Source organism: Callospermophilus lateralis, chromosome 5, assembly GCF_048772815.1.
Source record: "Callospermophilus lateralis isolate mCalLat2 chromosome 5, mCalLat2.hap1, whole genome shotgun sequence".
Lineage (NCBI taxonomy): Eukaryota > Metazoa > Chordata > Mammalia > Rodentia > Sciuridae > Callospermophilus > Callospermophilus lateralis.
Window position 1 is genome coordinate 110087500 of NC_135309.1, and position 21106 is coordinate 110108605.

At 38.9% G+C, this 21106-nt stretch overlaps 1 protein-coding gene across 1 annotated transcript in view; it reads left to right on the forward strand.

Moving 5' to 3' along the window:
- Ankdd1b (ankyrin repeat and death domain containing 1B) overlaps positions 1-21106 on the forward strand; it is a 65076-nt gene that overhangs the window by 19029 nt on the left and 24941 nt on the right. Inside the window, exons 4-7 of the mRNA XM_076856084.2 lie at positions 685-783; positions 881-985; positions 11924-12022; positions 13148-13246. Of these exons, the coding sequence (XP_076712199.2) occupies positions 685-783; positions 881-985; positions 11924-12022; positions 13148-13246 (402 nt within the window). The remainder of the gene's footprint in view (positions 1-684; positions 784-880; positions 986-11923; positions 12023-13147; positions 13247-21106) is intronic.

Consider the following 21106-nt stretch of genomic DNA (forward strand, 5'->3'; position numbering starts at 1 on the left):
ATCTATTTCCTCTAACACCTCAAGAGAGCACCTGTGTGCATTTTTCTATTGTTTTTTTTTCTTGTTGTTTGATTTTGTTATTATTATTTGATGGTATTGGGTATTGAACTCAAGCATACTCTACCACTGAGCTATATCCCCAGCCCTTTATACAGGGTCTCACTAAGTTTCCAAGGCTGGCCTTGAACTTGCCATCCTCCTGCCTCAGCCTCCTAAGTAGTAGGGATTATAGACTTGTACCACCAAACCTGACTTTTTTGTCATTGTTCATTTGTGAGAGTATCTCATATATTAGAGAATTGCCATTTATCTTTATTAATGATATATTCTTAAGTGTAATTTGTTTATTGACTTCATGTATGTTCTATTTTTCATTTTTATAAAACTGAGTTAAGAGAGTATATATTATAATCTAACTTTTGTCCTAATATATTTATTTTTCATGTATTTTTTGTGAATATAACATTTAATTTTATATATTTTTTGGATGGAGAATCATTTGTGTCTATTGCTTATTAAATATACCCACTTTTCCCATAAAATTGAAATTTTTCTTTTTTGAATATTAAATTTTCCATTTCTTAATATTTAATAATCTGGTGTTAACTAGTACTTTATTGACTGAGATTGTAGGCCATGGCTCATTCATGTGATAGAGTCTTTTCTTCTCTCTTCTCGGGGAAGCACGGCTTGACTGTAATTCACCTTGCGGCCTGGACTGGAAGCTTTGAGATCATGCTCATGCTGGTTAGAGCTGGAGCAGACCAGAGAGCCAAGAACCAGGTAGGTCTGTGGGTCACACATGGATGTGAGCTCTCACCTCACCCGTGCAGGAGGGAGAAGTTCCAAAGCCATATCTTTTCCCTCCCTCTATCCTCAGGACGGAATGAATGCCCTTCACTTTGCAGCTCAGAGTAATAATGTGCACATTGTGGAGTACCTCATTCAAGACCTGCACCTAAAGGACCTGAACCAGCCCGACAAGGTGTGTTTGCAGTGGGGGGAAACAGGTTTCACATACACCCCCACTGAACTCAGCTTTCTTCCTTCCTCTGGTGCAGCTGCCCAAATAGCAAGCACAGACAGCCCTGGCCTGGTAACCAGCTTCTCCATCACTGTGGCAGACCACAGCACAGAAGGGAAGTGCTGCTGTTGGCAGTGACCCTGGCCTCTGCATGTGGGGAAAACTGGAAGTATGGAGGAAGCAGCTAGATTCCTTCTTCTCTATTCTTTCATCCTGTCCAGGATGTGGACAGTGTCTACCTGTTTAAGTATTAGAATGTGTGCCTAAATTTTATTCTTTAATGCATGAACTTTTAAGAATGTATTTGATCCAAAGCTATGAAGTAACCAGTTATGGAATATAATTCAGTTCTACTGTATTTGTCTATATTCTTTTTCTTTTCTTTTTTTTTTTTTTTTTTGAGGGGGTACTGGGGATTGAACTCAGGGGCACTCGACCACTGAGCCACATCTCCAGCCTTATTTTGTATTTTATTTAGAGATAGGATGTCACTGAGTTGCTTAGCGCCTCGCTTTTGTTGAGGCTGGATTTAGGCTGGCTTTGAACTCACGATCCTTCCGCCTCAGCCTCCTGAGCTGCTGGGATTATAGGCGTGCGCTGCTGTGCCCATCTAGGCCTTTTGAATAGAGGAGTACCCTTGATTTTTCAGCATTGGACTGTACTTGATGAATGAGACTTGTTTTGCTCTGTGCCACAAGACTATTATTCTTCATAACATTTTGCTAGAAGTTGGTCAGTACTATTCACTTTATTTCAACTATATTAAGAAAAAATTTACATTTTCTTCTGACTTCAACCTTAGAAACAACAATAAAACAAAAACTATTTTTTTTCAAATAAGATCTATAAATTTCTTTTACTTCTTTTTTTTTTAAAGAGAGAGTGAGAGAGGGAGAGGGAGAGAAAGAGAGAGAGAGAGAGAGAGAAAGAGAGAGAGAAAGAGAGAATTTTAATATTTATTTTTTTTAGTATTTGGCAGACACAACATCTCTGTTTGTATGTGGTGCTGAGGATCGAACCCGGGCAGCACGCATGGCAGGCGAGTGCGCTACCGCTTGAGCCACCTCCCCCTTTTACTTCTTTTGTATATGACCAAACAACTATCCACTTACAGAGGCAGATAGACAGATGTTCTATGACATTAGCTATGTGACTTGAAGCAAGTTTACCAACTGCTGAAAGCCTGGGTTTCTCCATCTGTACAATGGGAATAATAAAATCTACTTCATGGTAGCACCAAGATCCCTTGTGAAAGAAGCCCCCCCCAATCTCTCTCTCTCTCACACACACACACACACACACACACACACACACACTTTATTGGCAAGCCTCCGTTCTTTGATGTAAATGATTGATACTTCCTCAATCTTATGTAAAAGTGCCTATGTAAATTAGCTTTTCTTTTTCTGAAGGAGGAGTACCGGGGATTGAACTCAGGGGCACTCAACCACTGAGCCACATCCCCGGCCCGATTTTGTATTTTATTTAGAGACAGAGTCACACCTTGCCATTGCTGAGGCTGGCTTTGAGTTTGCTATCCTTCCGCCTCAGCCTCCCAAGCCGCTGGGATTACAGGTGTGCGGTACCATGCCCAGTGTAAGTTAGCTTTATGATGAGTCATTCTGCCCCTTCCAGTTAGACATCACTTCTAAGCCATTCCTATGTAGCAATGTTGGAGCAGTCACTGTTGGGATGCTTAAATGAGGTATTGACCATAAAATGCTTAGCAAAGAGCTAGGTTTAAGGTAAGTGCTCACTATATCATCGTCAAACACCACTTAGTGTTGGTGTGAGGAAGCTGATCTTTGCATTTTGATCCATGCTGAGTTAGATGGTGTGATTTGGATCTGAAACATCCCCCTAAAAGTTCATGTACTGAAGGCTTTGTTCCCAAGGTAGCAGGTGTTCCGAGGTGTGGCGTTTGGAAGGTGATTAGACCATGAAAGCATTAAATTCTTTAATGGAGGTAGTGATGGATTCATACTTTAATAGGCTATTGGGAGGCAGGAGAAACTTTAGGGTGTGGAACCTGTTTGGAGGAAGTATGTCACTAGGGTCATGCCTTTGAAGGGCATATCTTCTTCCTGAACCCTTCCCGCCCCCACCTTCCTCTCTTGATCATCATTGCTTCTTGACTGCCATGAGGTGGGCAGCTTGCTTCACCATGCCTTTCCACCATGATGTTCTTTCTGCCTTTCCAGAATGATGCCCATAACAATGAAGTCAGGTGACCATTGACCAAAACCTATGAGCCAAGCCATGCACGGTGGTGCATGCCTGAAATCCCAGTGACTCAGGAGGTGGAGGCAGAAGGACAGCAAGCCTCAGAAACTTAGCGAGACCCTCAGCAATTTAGCAAGACCCTGTCTCAAAATAAAATAGTCTGTGGATGTAGCTCAGTGGTAGAGTGCCCCTGGGTTGAATCCCCAGTACCAAATAATATTGGTAATAAATAAATAAATAATACTTGTCAGGTCAATGGCAGTGACTTAGAAACAAAGCACCAAGCAGCCTTCGAGCGCGAAAGAAACATCAATCAGGCACCAACGGAACTACCTATCAATCCACAGGGTCTCCTGGCCAATCCTGGATCTCAGCCAGTTCCCCAACCAACTCCAGTGGGACAAGGGACTCTAAAACTCCCTTTTCCTGTCCCAAGCCCTTCCTTCCTGCCGTAAGCTCCATAAAAATTCCAGTCCTGTTGAGCCCCTACACGGTTTCTCCTCAGATCCTCTTCCTATCTGCTCTGTTAGTCTGATAGAGTTCCTCCCAGGAGTGGAATCTCAATAAAGCCTCGTTCAGCAGCCTTTTAAATCTGCCTCCTTTTTGGTTGCTGCTGTTGTCTGACCTTACAATATTGTGATCCAAAATAAGTCTTTTCTCTCTTAAATTGTTTTTCTCAGGCATTTTGTCATAGAGATGGAAAGCTGACTAATTCAGCAGGGATGCAGCCTATGAATGAATTCCATTCAGTTCAATTCAGCAGATATTTTTTGAGGGCTGGTTATGTATGATACACACAATTTTTTCTCTTTCCCCTTTCAGTGAACTCTGACTCCCATGGTAGACAGCAGTGTGTGGGAAAGATCTGGCAGGCTGTTGAATTCAAAGGCCAAACAGGTTTACTGGGAGCTTTTCTATTTCTTGAGCTTCAGCTGGTCAGCTGCTTCCTGTCCATTATCATTTCAGCTGGTTTGGGGCTTATCCTGTCTCATGCTTCTTCCTTCTGCTTTGTTTGTTGAAGAAAACACTGAGGATTCCTGGCAGAGACTGTGCAGAGCCACATATCTATTAAAATATCTTAAGATGGGTTCAGAGACATACAAGGAATGAGTGAATGATAAGACCACTGGGTCATGTAGGGAAAGAAGACCCTCTGAGTCCAATTTTAGTCTTACATGAAAATTATTTGAAAGATCTATCAATGGAAATGACAACAAAATCTCCTCTTTTTACTAAGATATATGAGTGAGGTCAAATATGTTGACAAAAGTCAGTTGGAATCATGGTTGCTAAGGACTGAGGGTGTGTGTGGAGATTTATTGTCTAATAAATTGCTTAATGGGTACAGAATTTTACTTGTGCAAGATGAAAGGATTATGCAGCTAGATGGTTGTGACAGTTATACAGTCATTTGAATATAACTAATACCCCTAATACCACTGAACTGTATACTTAATAATGGTCAAATGGTAAATTTTATGTTATGAATATTTTAACACAATAATAAAATGGAAAAAGAAGCCAATTTGGAGCTGGACTCAGGAACTCATGGTCATGTTACTAGAGTCAGATGTCTGGTTTGCCTGACGCTGAAGTACTAATGTTAGGGAGATGAGTGTTGGTAGGAAGGAATGGGGTTTATTCCAAGCCAGCCCTGAAGAAAGTAGAAGGGATAGCTCCTCAAGGCTCTATCTTCCTGAGCTCAGGGCTGCATAGGTTTTTTTGTGTGTGTGGGGGGAGTTGAGAAGGTAGTGAGGCTTCAGGCTGGTGAAGTCTGACCCTCCTCAGTGAGGGCCAGTGTCTTCTTTAGGACATCACAATGGACTTCAGCCCCTGCAGTGAGTTACTAAGGACTTGTGATGCAAAGATCATCTTGGTTCTGTGAATATAAGCAAAGGTTTAGCAGTTAACATCTAGCTGGGCTTCTCGTCAGCCAAAGGTTTAGAGAGGGGTATGAGGGCAAAAAGGCGGGGGGGGGGGGGACAGCAAAGGACAATTTCAAGGGGGCCTCTGTTCAGTCTGTCAGACTATTCATCAAAATAGATTTGATAGAAAAGACAACTGTATCTTCATAGCACTACTCTCTTGTCTTGATTCTTATCAACAGCAAGTATGGAGAGCCTATTTACTTTCCAGAGTTAGTAAAAATCCTCTTAGATAAAGAGGGAACTCCAGATTCTAACAAGGAAAACTTTACTGGGAGGAGACTTTTAAAAGAGAACGGACTTCACTGGGCACAAGAGACTTTGGGTGGAGCTGGGGGCATGCAGGGCATTGGGAAATATTTTGAGGTTTCTCCAAGTTCCATAGCCCTGGGAATCCCTTAGCAGGAAAGAAGAGATTAGAGGAGCCAGAAGCTATAGGTAAAGTAGTCTAGATATTTTGAATCTACTTGCAAACTTCATCTGGTGATCAAAACCAAATACTCAGACGAAAATGTTGAGGAGGGAGGGAAATAGAAAGGAAGGCCTCACCAGCCATTCATATATTGGTTGGGCATTTACAAGAATTTGGTGCTACAGTGTTTGTTGCTGAAAGCTCAGTCTGTGTCCCCGATGCCAATCCAATAATGAATACATGGTTTTGAGAAAAAGGAAAAAGAAGGTTTATTGCTTTGCTAACAAAGGAGAAACACTGGGGACTCCTGTCCCCAAAGCTGTTATTCATCAGCAGGAACAGGGGGCTTTTAGAGAGTGACTCAAAGGCTCCATTTCATATGTTCTCTGTTGGTGTTGTCATTCATTTATTTATTTAGGAGATAGTCCTTTCTGAGATCTTCCCCAAAGTCTGGATTACTTCGTTCCTATGGTGGGTTTGTACTCAAGGACAGATAAACTCTCTCTAGGATGGGAAAGAAAGGTAATCTCTTCTCCTGAGATTAGGGAAAGAAGAGAAAGAAACATGTTCATTTTAAAAATAAATTGCAAAGTAGTGATGGTTATATTTTTAAAGCATAAAGTGGACTACTGTCACAGTTGTGTTGGTTCCAACTACAGATGAAAGGGAATATCCAGTGGGCTTTATCTTTTTTTTTTTTTCTATTTATTTTTTCTTTTTCACCTAGTGGTCTCAAGGAGACTGAATTAGAAATCGTTGGAAGGCAAATGCAAACAAGTTTCTTGTTTTGATGGGGTGGGAAAAATGAATACAGGGAATTTGAGAAGACATTCATTTTCTCATTCCTCAGTATCCACAGGGGATTGCTTCCAGGACCCTCTTGGATGCCAAAATCTACAGCTGCTCAAATTCTTATATAAAATGGTATAGGATTTACATACAACTTACATATATTCTCCTGGATACTTTAAATCATCTCTGGATTATTTATAATACCTGATAGAGCATAAATGCTATGTAGTTGTCATACTCTATTTGTTTAGTGAATGATGACAAGCAAAATATCTGTACATAGTCAGTACAGTCACTTTTTCCCCCAAATACATTGGATATGCAAGTGGTTGAATACACAGATATGAAACCCACAGATACAAAGGCCCAACTATATAGACTGGAGGTAACAGTTAGCTAAACATATAATCCGTGGTATGTATGGAGAATTCATCCTGTGTCATACTCCATGCCCACATCAGTGCCACAGTGTCGGGTTGAATGTAGCTCTCAGTACTTTTGACCTCATTCCACATATTCTTTCCCCACTGAAATCTTTAGTTATTCAGGTTTCCACTTATGCTGGGGTTGTTTTAAATTCATCATCCCAAGTAAGAAAAAATGTTATGGGATGTGGATGTGTACAGGAGAAATTATGGAACTATTGTGATGGGTTTCCCTGGGTGACATCTCAAGGATGCCTATGATAAACAATATCGGTGGGACTTTGGTGTCTGTTTGCAATTTTTTGCTGAATTAGATAACCCTGGCACTAAATTTAGAGCTAAATTTTTTTTTATTAAAATTTCAGCCCCTAAGGTTTGTTCACAAGCAAAAAAAAAAATTAAAAAAAATTAAGTGCAATGATTTAAAACATTAGGTTAAATACACATTGAGTTAATGAAAACAGGAATAAGAATCCTGAATCCTCCTTATTTTAATTGGGAAATGGAATCAGGATCCTGAGCCAGGGAGGCATGGTGATCTGTCCCAGGCCTTGTTGCCGAAAGCTTGGTCCTGTCCCTGATGACAATCCAATAATGAGGACACACATGGCTTTGAGGAAAAGGAAAAAGAAGCTTTATTGTTTTGCTAGCAAAGGAGAAACACAGGGGATTCCTGTCCCAGAGGCTGTGATTCTCCCTCTGGAATAGGGAGCTATTAAAGAACTGGCTCAAAGGCAACATTCCGTATGTTCTCTGTTGGAGTCGTAATTCACTTGTTAATTTGGATATAGTCATTTCTGAGATATTCTGGTACCATCCTCCAAATCTGTATTACTTCATTCCTATGGTTGATGTCTACTGAAGGACAGATAAATCTGCCTAAAATGGAGAAGAAAGGTAATCCTGTTTCCCCTGAGATTAGGGAGGATCAGAGAAAGAGGAAGAGAGAAACATGTCCTTTTTCAAAATCAGTTGCAGTGCCAGTGCAGCAAGGGTTATATTCAAAGTATCAAGTGAACCACTGTTACAGCCTGAAGCCCCGGCCTCCATCCCACTCTGTTATCTTCCTGGTTGAAGAGTCTGCCTTCCAAATGAAGGAAGTCCTAGGAGACAGCCCTACTCAAACAAATTATAAATGTTTAAGAACTGAAAGAAGGAAATAGAGAGAGAGGAGAGGTGGCTCAGCAGCTACACAGGGCGGAGTGGAGACTGAGACCCCATTTACAGCCTGTGTACATAGGAAAGTGAAGAAGTGGGGATTAGGGAAGGGCCTTTCAGGTGTTTTCAATCCTAGATAACAATTTCCTTTCTCATAAAGATGGAGTGTTTGGGATTTCTTTTCTTGACAACTGAGTCTTGATGGGGGTTTAGGTCAGGCTGAGTCAGAGTGACCTTGAGGTGACTTGTTCTAAGACAGAGGTATGTTTCAATACAGCCTGTGTCAATTTCTTCCTAACAAGAAGAAACTATTTTTTTTGGAAAAATGCATAAGCCTTTGAAATTCCTGTTGTTACTTTACCTAATAACATGTACTAGTTGGGAGAAAAGATTTATATCATTTCACTATCACCTCATCTTAATTTATGCTACTTTTTTTTTTTTTTTTTTTGGTGCTGAGGATTGAACCCAGAGCCTTGTATATGCAAGGCAAGCACTCTACCAACTGATCTATGTTACCTTTTGATGTACTTACAAGATAATAAACATTCTTATTTTGTATATTTTGGTTTTTACAATTTTTTCTTGATGATTACATTTAAAAAAAATTTTTTTTAGTTGTAGGTAGACACAAGGCCTTTATTTTTATTTATTTATTTATTTATTTATTTATTTATTTATTTATTTATTTTTCAGTGTGGCACTGAGGATTGAACCCAGTGCCTCACCAACACTAGGTGTGCACTCTACCATTGAGCCACAACCCCAGCCCCTGATTATTACACTTTTAAAAGGCACTAAAAGTTCAAAGTCATTGCTATTTTCTTGGAGAGGAAGATGCTTCATCTGTAGTAACTGCAGTCTTCTCAGAACCTCCCATGTCTTAGACTTTGGGAGTGGATACTATCTCTTTATTTAGCTATGTAAAGATACAAAGCTTTGTGGCAACCAAGGTAAAAGAGAAGTGTTATTTTAAAGTTGAACAGATCTCTGATCCTTCCAGTGGGTTATGATTTACCACCCCCCCAACTCATTCAGGAATATGATCCTCAGAGTCAAATGCTAATGGTATTAAAAGGGTGAAAACTTAATCTAACTGATGTTTAGAGGGGGGAGCCTCTGGGAAGTTATTAAGACTAGATAAGGTCATTGCATGGAATCTCCATGATTGAGTCCTCATTGCTTTTTACATAGAGGGAGACACACACACACTTCCTATCTTTTGCCATAGGACCCATGCACTGCCTCAGGACTCTATCAGCAGGAAGATAGAGTCCTGAAGCAGCCCCTAGACCTTGCACTTTTAGAACCATGAACCAAAATTAACTTTTCTTTATAACATATCCAGTGTTTGGAATTTCATTATAGCAATGAAAAGTAAACTAATTCTATCTCCAAACCAATAAAGATGTATTAGAATCCTTTCTGTTACAAGCAACAAAACTCCATCTTATTCTAGATTAAGAAATACAGGTAATTTATTAACTCCTAACTAAAGTGTTTGAGGGTGTGTCTGAATGGTTTCAGGCTTTACTGGATCCAGTTTTTCTTCTCTCCTAGACTTTGTTGGCTATGTATTGTCATTATTCATAGATATACTCTTCACACAATGGTAAAGGTGGCTATTAGCAGCCTCAGGTTTATATCCTTGTGGATTTTATCAGTAAGAAAGAAAAATCCTCTCTCATCAAATGTTGACATGCAAATCTCAGAAATAATTGTTTGACCCTGTTTGAATCATATGCTTCATACTGAAACAATCACTGTGGATACATGATCAACATGGATTATGTGATCACCTCATGGGACAGGAGGCAGACAGGTGAGACCTGGTGGTTGGCAGCACTAATTGCACCAAATGGCACATGTGTACGTGTGTGTGTGTGTGTGTTGTATGGGGAGTTCTCCAGAGGAAAACAAAAGTGCTATTGCTAGAAGAAATAAGGGCAAAAGCAATAAATGTCCACGCAGGGCATACGTGCTAAAAAGGGCACACACAGCACACTCACAGTGTTTATGGTCTCTGTAAGTAAAGAACTAAAAAAAATGCTTCACCTGCTGCATGCAAATTTAAACTTTGGTTAACTTTCTGGCTTGTGTCCTTGCAAAGTAGGTAAAGATAGAAGATTAACTACCTTACTTAGCAACATTGCTTCTGATTAAAGGACCCCTAATTAGTGCATTATATCTGGGCTGGGAGGAGCTAAAGATGAATTAAGTACCCAAGGAGGCCAGACTGTGGATTTTTCTTGTATATAGTGATTGTTGTAACCAGCAACATGTCTTATGGGGACCCTGGAAGGTGCACCCAAGGGATGGTTATAAGAAATATTTGTTCCTGTGGGCCTTCTAAGCTGAGGTGGCTCCCACACCCATGCAATGTGGCTTTTACAACTAAGTCACTTTGCAGCTAAGCTGTCACCTGAAGGGCCAAAGACAATAACTCCTGGACAGCTGTGTGGACCATGATATGAAGAGGCACTCCTGACATCAATAAGCTGCAGCTTCTGTCCTACATTTTCTGAGCAGTTTGCTGCCAAATGTGGCCTGTGATAATTGCTTGAGTCTGAAGTATTTAGATGAACCTAAAATGATACCCTGGTGCACATTTAAATTACTCTCATAGTTCTGTGACATAGGGAAGTTGTTTTAAATAAGCCCTTCAGTGACATGACAGAAACCCAACTCAAACTATTTTAAGGAGAGAAAAAAAAAGGCTTTATTGTTTGAGTCAAAGCAGTCATATGAATGGCTCAAGTATGCCTGAATCCAGGAACTCAAATGATATCATCAGGGCTCTTTTTTTTTTAAAGAGAGAGAGAGAGAGAATTTTAATATTTATTTATTTATTTTTCTTAGTTATCGGCAGACACAACATCTTTGTTTGTATGTGGTGCTGAGGATCGAACCCGGCCCGCACGCATGCCAGGCAAGCGCGCTACCCCTTGAGCCACATCCCCAGCCCCACCATCAGGGCTCTTAATCTCTTTCTACTTTTCAGTTTGCTTTGCACTGTGCTAGTTACTGATAGCTTAGCTGATGACACCAAAATAAAAATAATATGTGTCCAGAAAAAGAAATAAGAAAGAAAGAAAGAAAGAAAGAAACCCACGAATGACTCTGATTGACTGGCCTGATGTGGCATGTGACTGTTATCATTTTGCTATATTTAAAATGGAATCTCTTTTTTTTTTAAAGAGAGAGAGAGAGAGAATTTTTTAATATTCATTTTTTAGTTTTTGGCAGACACAACATCTTTGTTTGTATGTGGTGCTGAGGATTGAACCTGGGCTGCACGCATGCCAGCCGAGCGTGCTATTGCTTGAGCCACATCCCCAGCCCCTAAAATGGAATCTTGTCTTCTGGCTATGAGGAAGCACCTCCTCTGATGCTTGGGAGGGTCTATTCTTCTTCTTTTATTTTATTCTCTTATTCTTATTTCTAAAATTTTTAAAAATTCGTTTTAATTAGTTATGTATGACAGTAGAATGCATTTTGATACATTATATATAATGGAGTATTTTCTCATTCTTCTGGTTATACATGATGTAGAATCCCACTGGTCATATAGTTACATATGTACATAGGGTAATAATGTCTGATTCATTCTACTATCCTTCCTACCCCCAAACCCCTCCCCTCCTTTCAGTCCCTTCTACCTAATCTAAAGTAACTCTGTTCTTCCCTAGCCATCCCCAATGTGAATTAGCATCCGCATATCAGAGAAAACTTTCAGCCTGGGAGGGTCTCTTTTGAACAGTGCTTCTCTTTGTTACCATGAAACTGAGTCCATGTTTTGAGTGACAGCCCAAAATTGAATCTGATTTGGGGTCAGAAATCTTATCAACTCCCTCCCCTAATTAGTTTGAAATGCTATGACCAGAAGGACCTTGCTGACCATCTCGTTACCCTTAAAATGTTGTCAAGTGTGTAATAAATGCTAGAGTTTGTGATTTATTTTCAGAGAGGAAGGAAACCATTTCTTTTGGCAGCCGAGAGAGGCCACGTTGAAATGATAGAAAAATTCATCTTTCTCAATCTGCATACTTTGGAAAAGGACAAGGTGAGCTGGATTTTGATTTCTTTGCTGAAAGGGTAGTAACAATTGGTGTGTAGATTTGGTGATGGCACTTTGGCCCACAATAGATTTGGAGATTTAAACTATCCAGGTGAAATCCATTCAGTTTTGCTGTGGATTACCCAGATTGGCAGTTTTGTTCCATAAATGTTCTCCCACTGTCAACTGCAACCCTCTCCCCTCCTCCCCTGAGGTCTGCTGTGGACTCAAATCTCACATAATTGGGAAGGGAAGAATACCAGGGTAGGTATCTGTATCTATATCAACATCTTTAAATTTTTTTTTTTTTAGTTATAGATGAACACAATATATTTACTTTGTTTATTTATTTTTATGTGGTGCTGAGGATCGAACCCAGTGCCTTACAGGTGCAAGGCAAGCGCTTTGCCACTGAGCCACATCCCAGCCCTATATGAACATCTTTGATGGTTTTCTTAAGAGAAATTCCTATATTGTGGAATTGTGGGTAAAGGGTTCTACACTTCTAAAATTATTTTGAAGCAGGCTGTGGTAATGCACACCTGTACTCCCAGCAGCTCAGGAGACTGAGGAAGGAGGATAGCAGGTTCAAAGCCAGTCTCAGTAACTTAGTGAGGCTGTAAGCAACCTAGTGAGACCCTGTCTCAAAATAAAAAATAAAAAGGCTGGGGATATTGTTCAGTAATTAAGAGCTCTTGAATTCAATCCCTGGTACTGAAAAAGTAGAAAATAAAAAATAAAATTAAGAAAATAAAATTATTTTCTAACATATGATATGATATATGTTACTAAAATTACCTCTGAGAAATCTTTAACTAGTTCACCCTCACATGGGTTATGTGGAATTACTTTTATTCTCCCACATTTTGCTAGCAAACTGATAAGAAAGGTGAACAAGGAGCATCAATGGATTTTTTTTTCCTTACTGGTCCACTTAGCTATGTCTTCATTTAAAACTTAAAAATACACAAATCTTAAAAAAACTGTAGATAATGTGGCCCACATTCTGGTCTGTGGCTTTAACCAAAAAGAAAGCTTTTAAAAGTCCCACTGCAGCCCTGCAGTCCTGACAATTGGAGGGGTGTGCTCCTTGGCACAGGAGATTCTACCTGCATTGTGTCTCTGTTGCAGGAAGGAAACACGGCCTTGCACCTGGCTGCAATGCATGGCCACAGTCCTGCAGTGCAGGTGCTGCTAACTCAGTGGCAGGAAGTCAATGAGACCAATGAGGTATGTGGAAATACTCATTCCAGCTGGACTCAGGACTTAAATGGGGAAGAGTCAGAGGAACAGCTTCAAGAATGGAATTGGAGGAAGACAAAGATATTAGTGCCACAGCCTGTAAAATGTGATGCTAAAATATTTCTACTTTTTGACTCAAGGTATTCCATAACATTTCATTTGTTAACCCATTCATTTATTCACCCTATTATTAAAAAAAACTATTTGTGTATTAGGTAAAGTCTGTGTTCTTATGCTAGAAGCCTGCAGGGAAAGAAAGGCATAAAGGCATGCCAGAAAAATAATAATGTAATGGACTGCATGCAGTTATAGTTGTATATGCCATGAGGACACAAAAGAAAATCATTTCAGAAATTAGTCTTCACAGAGGAGGCAATGTATTATCTGGACCATGACATTTGAATGGACATTGGCAGGAGGGGTTTTGAGAAGGGCATGAGTGTAGAGTATTTCAGAGAAGAGCCTAGCAAAGAAACTGATGCATGGAAGAGCATGGTTTGTACTGGGATGATTACACTCAGAGGGAGAATCAGGGGACTAGGAAAGGAGGAAGTTGAGTGGAGTGAGGCAGATAAATGATGAAGGGCTCTGCTTACCAGGGAGAGGCTTTGGCTTTGACCTAAGTACCAGCAGAGGTCTTAAAGAGTTTTAAGCAGTGAAAAGGGATAGGAGCCATCTTGGGTATAGATGAACTGTGAATATGACACAAAACTACTTTCTTACCACCTAGACCATTTATTTTATGCTTCTTGAAAGAGGTGTTTTGACTTTCATCTTAGATTTTTAAAAATCATACGCATATAAGGGAAAACTAAGTAAATAAGTTATTTAAATATTCCTTAACTTCAGGTTGACTTGGATTCTTCGGAATCACTTTCTTATTCAGAACCATTACGACCTTGCCTTCAAAGGTGTGTGTGATGCTGTGTTTATGTATCCACATAATAAGAATGACCCACTATTTTCTTCTAGTCCACCAACACCCATTCTGAAATAATGCACATGCTCCAACAATGACACCTATCTCATGTCCGCCTTCTGCTTGACTGAGAATGTGAGATAAATCTCAATTTCAGATGTTCACATGTGAAACAACATATGTCTTAGAATTGATGGAGTATGTCATAAAAATAGCAACTGTGGACTATATAATGAAAATTGAAGGCAATACATGTAAGCATGATGATGCCTGGGAGAAATCACTGTTCCCTTTGGTCCAGAGATACCCACCAGAAGGGTCCCATGCATCCCTGAATACTCTGAATCCACCAGTATCGATTTGGATGATCTTGGGTACATTACACAGGTCCTGTTAGCCTCCATTTCTTCAGCTGTAAACTTGTAGGAAGATAAGGAAGCTTGAATAGAAAGTCTGTGTCATATACTTAATACTGGGAATAGTGCTGGGCACATGTATAAACCAAGTGGTATTTATTCTTTTCACTTTTCATTGTACCTATGTTATCACAGGTACAATCAGTGGGATCATGGTTTCCACATGTATGTGTAGTATGCATTATTATCAAGCTTTTTTCTTCTTTCCCAGTTCCTGGGAGAATGTAAGCCAGGTTTTCAGCCAAGGATCATAGGAAAAAAATAGAGCCTTTATTTGTTTATCTTTGTGTCTGTTCACTCTTGTCTGACCCCTTGGCATAATGATGATCAGGTTTAGTTGGTGTGAATAACTTAAACAAGATTCCAGGTGTTTTAGTTCGCTTTTTCACCACTGTGATCAAAAGACCTGACAAAAACAATTTTAGAGGAGAAAAAGTTTATTTGGTGCTCACAGTTCCAGGGGTCTCATCCATAGACAGCCAACTCGACTCTGTTGCTCTGAGCCCAAGGTGAGGCAGAGCATGACGGCATAAGGGCATGGAGAAGCAAAATAGTTCAGGAAGTGGCAATCAGGAAGCATAGACAGCTCCATTCAGCAGGGATAAAATATAAACCCTGAAGAGAGGCCCCTCCTCCAGCCCACTCTACTTACTTACAGTTACCACCCAATTAATCTGTAGATCAATCCACTGATTAGGTTAAGGTTGTCTTAATCCAACCATTTTACTTCTGAGAATTCTTGCATTGTCAACACATGAGCTTTTGAGAGATACCTCATATCTAAACACTAAAACCAGCAATTTGAACTTCTTGAATGAGAGTTATGAATCATCCATTAAACTCAAAAAGAACATGAAGGGCTGGGGTTGTAGCTCAGCGGCAGAACGCTCACGGCAGAATACTTGCTTAGCACATGTGAGACCCTGGGTTTGATCCTCAGCACCACATAAAAATAAATAAATAAGATAAAAGTATTGTGTCCATATACAACTGAAAAAAATTTTTTTTAAAAATTTAAAAAAGAACATGAATTACTTAGGGTAAATCTTAGATGTGATTGATCTTCACATATCACTACAGAAATTGTCTAAACCTATTCTTGCTTCCGTAACAAAATACATTAGACTTGGTAATTTTTTTTTCTTTTTGGACCGAGGGATTGAACCCAGGGGCACTTAACCACTGAGCAATATTCCCAGCCCTTTTATCTATTTTATTTGGATACAGGGTCTCGCTGAGTTCCTTAGGGTCTCACTAAATTGCTGGGACTAGATTTGACCTCGAGATCCTCCTGCCTCAGCCCTCTGAGCCACTGGGATTTCAGGTGTGCCACTGCATCCAGCTAGACTGTGTAATTTTTTTAAAATTCTAATTTGTTATGTATTGACATCAGAATGCATTACATTTCATATTACACATTTAGAACACACTTTTTCATATCTCTGGTTGTACACAAAGTAGAGTCACACCATTCATGTCTTCATAAATGTACTTAGAGTAATGATGTCCATCTCATTCCATGGCCTTTCTCGCCCCCATCCCCTTCCTACCCTCCCCGTTGCTCTATCTAGAGTTTGTTTCATCCTCCCATGCCCCCCCCCCCCGCCAACCCCATTATGAATCAGCATCAGAGAAAACATTCGGCATTTGTTTTTTTGGGGATTGGCTTACTTCACTTAGCATTATGTTCTCCAACTCCATCCATTTACCTGCAAATGCCATGATTTTATTCTCTTTTAATGCTGAATAGTATTTTGTTGTGTATATATACCACATTTTCATTATCCATTCATCTACTGAAGGGCATCTAGGGTGGTTCCACAGTTTAGCTATTGTGAATTGTGCTGCTATAAACATTGATGTGGCTGTGTCCCTGTTTTTAAGTCCTTTGGATATAGACCAAGGAGTGAGATAGCTGGGTCAAATGGTGATTCCATTCCCAGGTTTTCCAAGGAATCTCCATACTGCTTTCCATATTGGCTGCACCAATTTTGGGGTCAATCATCAATGTATGAGTGTGCAGACTGGGTAACTTTTAAATTATAGAAATGTATTGCTCACAATTCTGAAGGCTCGAAGTCCAAGACAAGATGAAAGCAGGTTTGGTGCCTGTTGAAGGCTGCTCTCTGCTTCCAAGATGGTAACTTGTTGCTGTGTCCTTATGTGGAAGAAGGAGTGAATGCTGTGTCCTGATGTGGAAGAGAGTAGAAATTCCAAATAGACTCTCTCAAGCCCTTTTAGAAAGCCACAGATCACATTCATGAGGATGGAGCTTGACCTGGTCACCTTCTAAAGGCTCCCACCTCTGAACATTATTGCATTCAGGATTAGGCTTCAACATGAATTTTGGAGGGACACAAACATTCAATCATAGCAGAGATCAAAATCTATAATTATAGGATTTAATACAAACCTTCTTTATCTACTCATGTTTGCTCTGATCGAGTACTTTAGCATTGGAATGTGTGCACATGGATTTCATTCACTTTTTAGCTATTTTAGAGTCAAGATACATTGGAGAGAACACAAAGTCCAACACACTTTAATTGCATATTAGGGTAAATTTCAATTGCACAAGTAAAAGTGTACAGTGATAATATTATCCTTTTGAATGAGACCTGTAATATTCATATGTCATTGCAGTCTCTGTTTCCTGTTCTAAGCTGTTGCCAGATCAGTGAGAGTAGCCCATAAAATCATGCTCCAGAGCAGTGTTCTCCAAACATTCTTGGTAGCAAACTCACATCAAAAAAGAAAGTCAGGCATACCTTTATTACATACATTTATAATTTAATTAATTATTATAAAACATGCCAGGACTAGATTTTTTTTAATTTGAGAAAAAAGTAAACATAAATAGTAGTTTTATATTTTTTTCACACTAAAGGATTATCTTATATTCATCTTGTATTATATTATATTATCTTATATTCAGCTTATATTCATCATTTTGCCCTTTCAGTTTTCTTTGTGTATGTGTGTGTATATATTTAAAATATACATTTTAAAAAGAATATACATGGATGTGTATGTATGTATTTATATGTGTTGTGTGTGTATATGTGTGTGTGTGTGTGTGTGTGTGTGTATATATAACACATATATGTTTAAACACAAATATGTTTTTAGCACCTGCCCAGAATTCATTTAAGTAAGCTTTGGCTCTTGAACATTTAGTTTATTTCAATCTTTTTTATATTGTCAAGAAACTCTTTGTATATAAATGTTGGTTTGAATTTCTTACTCTTTCCTTTGGGTATGTTCTTAGAGGTTAAACATTGACTAGGCTCTTGATATATCAAAGTGGTGAATTCCTTATTTTCCTTATTTTTATCTGTTTTATCTGTGATTCCTTTTTAGGTAGATTGAAGGCCTTAGGCACTGTGGTGCAGTATTCCCACTTTTTCAGATCGGAGCACTGGTTCTGTGCTCCTGCCTCTCTGTTAACATGATTGCTTACTCCTAATCAGCTACAAGTACAACCTATGGACTTACCAAACGCACTTGTTAAGTAGGATAATGTTTTAGGGGTAAATGGTTAAAAAGTGGGGAAGGAATTCTGCATTTCTTTCATGATTTTAGGAAAGAGTTTGCATGAGGAAGGGGACATATCTAAGCAGCTATTACGTGAGACCAATTATTTCTTTTTCCTTTATGTTTTGGTCTAAACAAAACTCTCAACTTTTTTCCACTTTCATTTACCATAAGTTTCAGAAAACTGAAGTACTGAATCACTTTTTGAAAGACTAATATTGCTTTTTAAACAACATGAAACATTTGAAATCATTTGTAAAGATTCAAGCTGTTACTTGGTGCAATTGTACTTCTAATTTTGTATGTTTCATACTGCATTATAATTCCTTGTTCCCAAAATTATCTCTCTTAATAGTCTGTTACTTTCTTGTGGACAGGATCTGTGTCCAATCCATCTTTCCAATCCCAATTTATATAGCCTAATAAGTGTTTGATAGAAAGGTTAGTAGAGGTTAATTATGAATGGTGGATGAAAAGTCTTAAATAGAGTAGACAGTGCCAGCTTTGAAGTCAAACACTGGACTCATGTCCTGGCTTTGTCAGTTTTAATCTGAGGTTTAGTTTTCTGATCTGTAAAATGAAGATAATATTAACTCTGACCTCACAAGATTGTTGTATGATTTAGCTGTGCCAAAGCATATCATCTTGGCAGTATACGTTGGCACATAGATGCTGAATGATATCCATTTTAAAAAATAAAGTACAACCAATGTGATCCTGCAATCTGTACACATGGAAAAATAAGATTAAGATTATGTACCCCATTTGAATCAAATGTATGATATGTCAAGATCATTGTAATGTTTTGAGCAACTAATAAAAAAATTTAAAAAAAAAAGAAAGAACGTAACTCATTGTGAGAAAAAAAAAAGTACAAAAGGTATAGAGAAAGCACACTGTTTCTCAAAGTGATTTCATTCCACTGCAAGGGGCATTTGATTTTTAACTCATTTTCTCTTTTGTCAGAATGGAGAAACACCATTCTTTTTGGCAGTTGAAGGAGGTCATGAAGAATGCAGCAAAGTGCTACTGGCAGCAGGAAGTGATATCAACATTCCAAATAAAGTATGTGCCTTGGGCTCCATTCACTTACACAGTGGGTGGGGGTCTTAGATGGTTCTTTGGTAACTCTGGCCCTGCATTGATCACTCACTGGGTTCTTGTAGAATTAATGTTTATATTATGTTTTGTTTGGGGTAAGAATGATTTACCTCTGGCATTCTCCATTCACATCTCCTCAAAAGCAATGCCATTCCTCCCATTCATCTGGGGAAGGAATAAGTGAAAACTGGACAAAAGGAGCAAGTACTTGTCACATCTTAAAGACAGGCACTTTTTCTCTACTTTGTTTTCTCCATAGCAACTAACACATTCCTGTTTCATACACTGTAGATGTTAAAAAAAAAAAAATAGAAGTTGATTGTGTGAAAACTCAAGTGATCAACTCAAGCCTGGGGCCTGAAGAAGGCAGGATGGTGCCGCCTTCTAAACACAGAGTACTTTTGTATTAGTGATACTGCAAGAGCCTTTGAAACTTTCAAGACTATTATCTTTACTTTTTAAAAGAACAGATAGCTATAATTTTAAAAGCTAAGGAACTGTTAGTCAGGTTTTTTTTTTTTCCTACTGTGACCAAAAGGACAATTTTAAAGGAGAAAAACTTTATTTTGCTCATAGTTTCAGAGGTCTCAGTCCATTGATGGATGATGGCTCCATTGCTCCATTGATGGATGGGTCCAAGGTGAGGCAGAACATCATGGCAGGAGAGTGTGGTGGAGGAAAGCAGCTCAGGACATGGCTACCAGGAAGCAGAGATACCACTCCCCTCACCACAGACAAAATATAAACCCCAAGGGTACACACCTATGTCCTCCAGCCACACCCTACCAGCCGCTCAGTTAATCCCTATTAGCAGATTAATGCACTGATCAGGTTAAGGTTCTCTTAACCCAATCATTTCACTCTAAACTTTGTTGCATTGTCTCACCCATGAGCTTTTGGAGGACCACAACAGGAACTCATCCAAGATTAGACAACTAGTCAATGGCAGTACAAGGATTCGAACCCATTCTGACTCCAGTGCCTTCACTTTTAACCACAGCAGTGGCCTTGACCTCAGATAGTTTATTTTCTTTTTCTGTTTTTGTTTTCCTAATTAGTATTAAATTATGATGAAAATAACTCATGACAAAAAACTTGGATAGAACCAAATGGTGTATGATAAAAAGTATCTTACTCCAACCTCACAGGTCAGTTTCATTCTCTGAAACTAAAATCATCACTAGTTTACTTAGTCTTCCAGGAATTTTCTATGCATTCATGTGGAAAGTGTGACTTGACTAAATAAATGCATACTTGTACATACACTGATATGACATGAATGGTAGCACACCATATACTATATATACTGTTCGGTATCTTGTTTTATTTATTTATTTATTTGCTTTTGGTACTGGGGATCGAACCCAGCAATACTCTACCACTGAGTTACATCCCCAGCCCTTTGTATATTTAATTTTGAGATAGTGTCTTGATACATTGCTGGGACTGGCTTCAAACTTGCAATCTTTCTGCTTTAGCCTTCCAATTCACTGAGATTACAGGTATGTGCCACCACGCATGGTTGTTGTTTTTATTTTAATTGCTGATATCTTAGGATCTTTATATCAGCATAAGGTGTAAACAATTTCTTTTCAAAAGGAAATTCTAGTGATTAAATATTAGAATCAGAATAAAGTCCCAAATAGGTAATGTTTTAATTCCCTTTCAGTCTGCTGGTAGAGTATACTTTCATACAACCCTTTTGAAAAGCATTTTGTCACTTTATTTTTATTTATATATGGGAAATTATTTTAAGGGAATAATCTATTTACATGTATTAAGAAAGATGATGAATTTGTTATCAGTAGCCAAAGAATTAGATACAACTTGTGTATACAATGAGTGGTAGGAGAAAGTTGAAATAAAAAATTGGTGTAT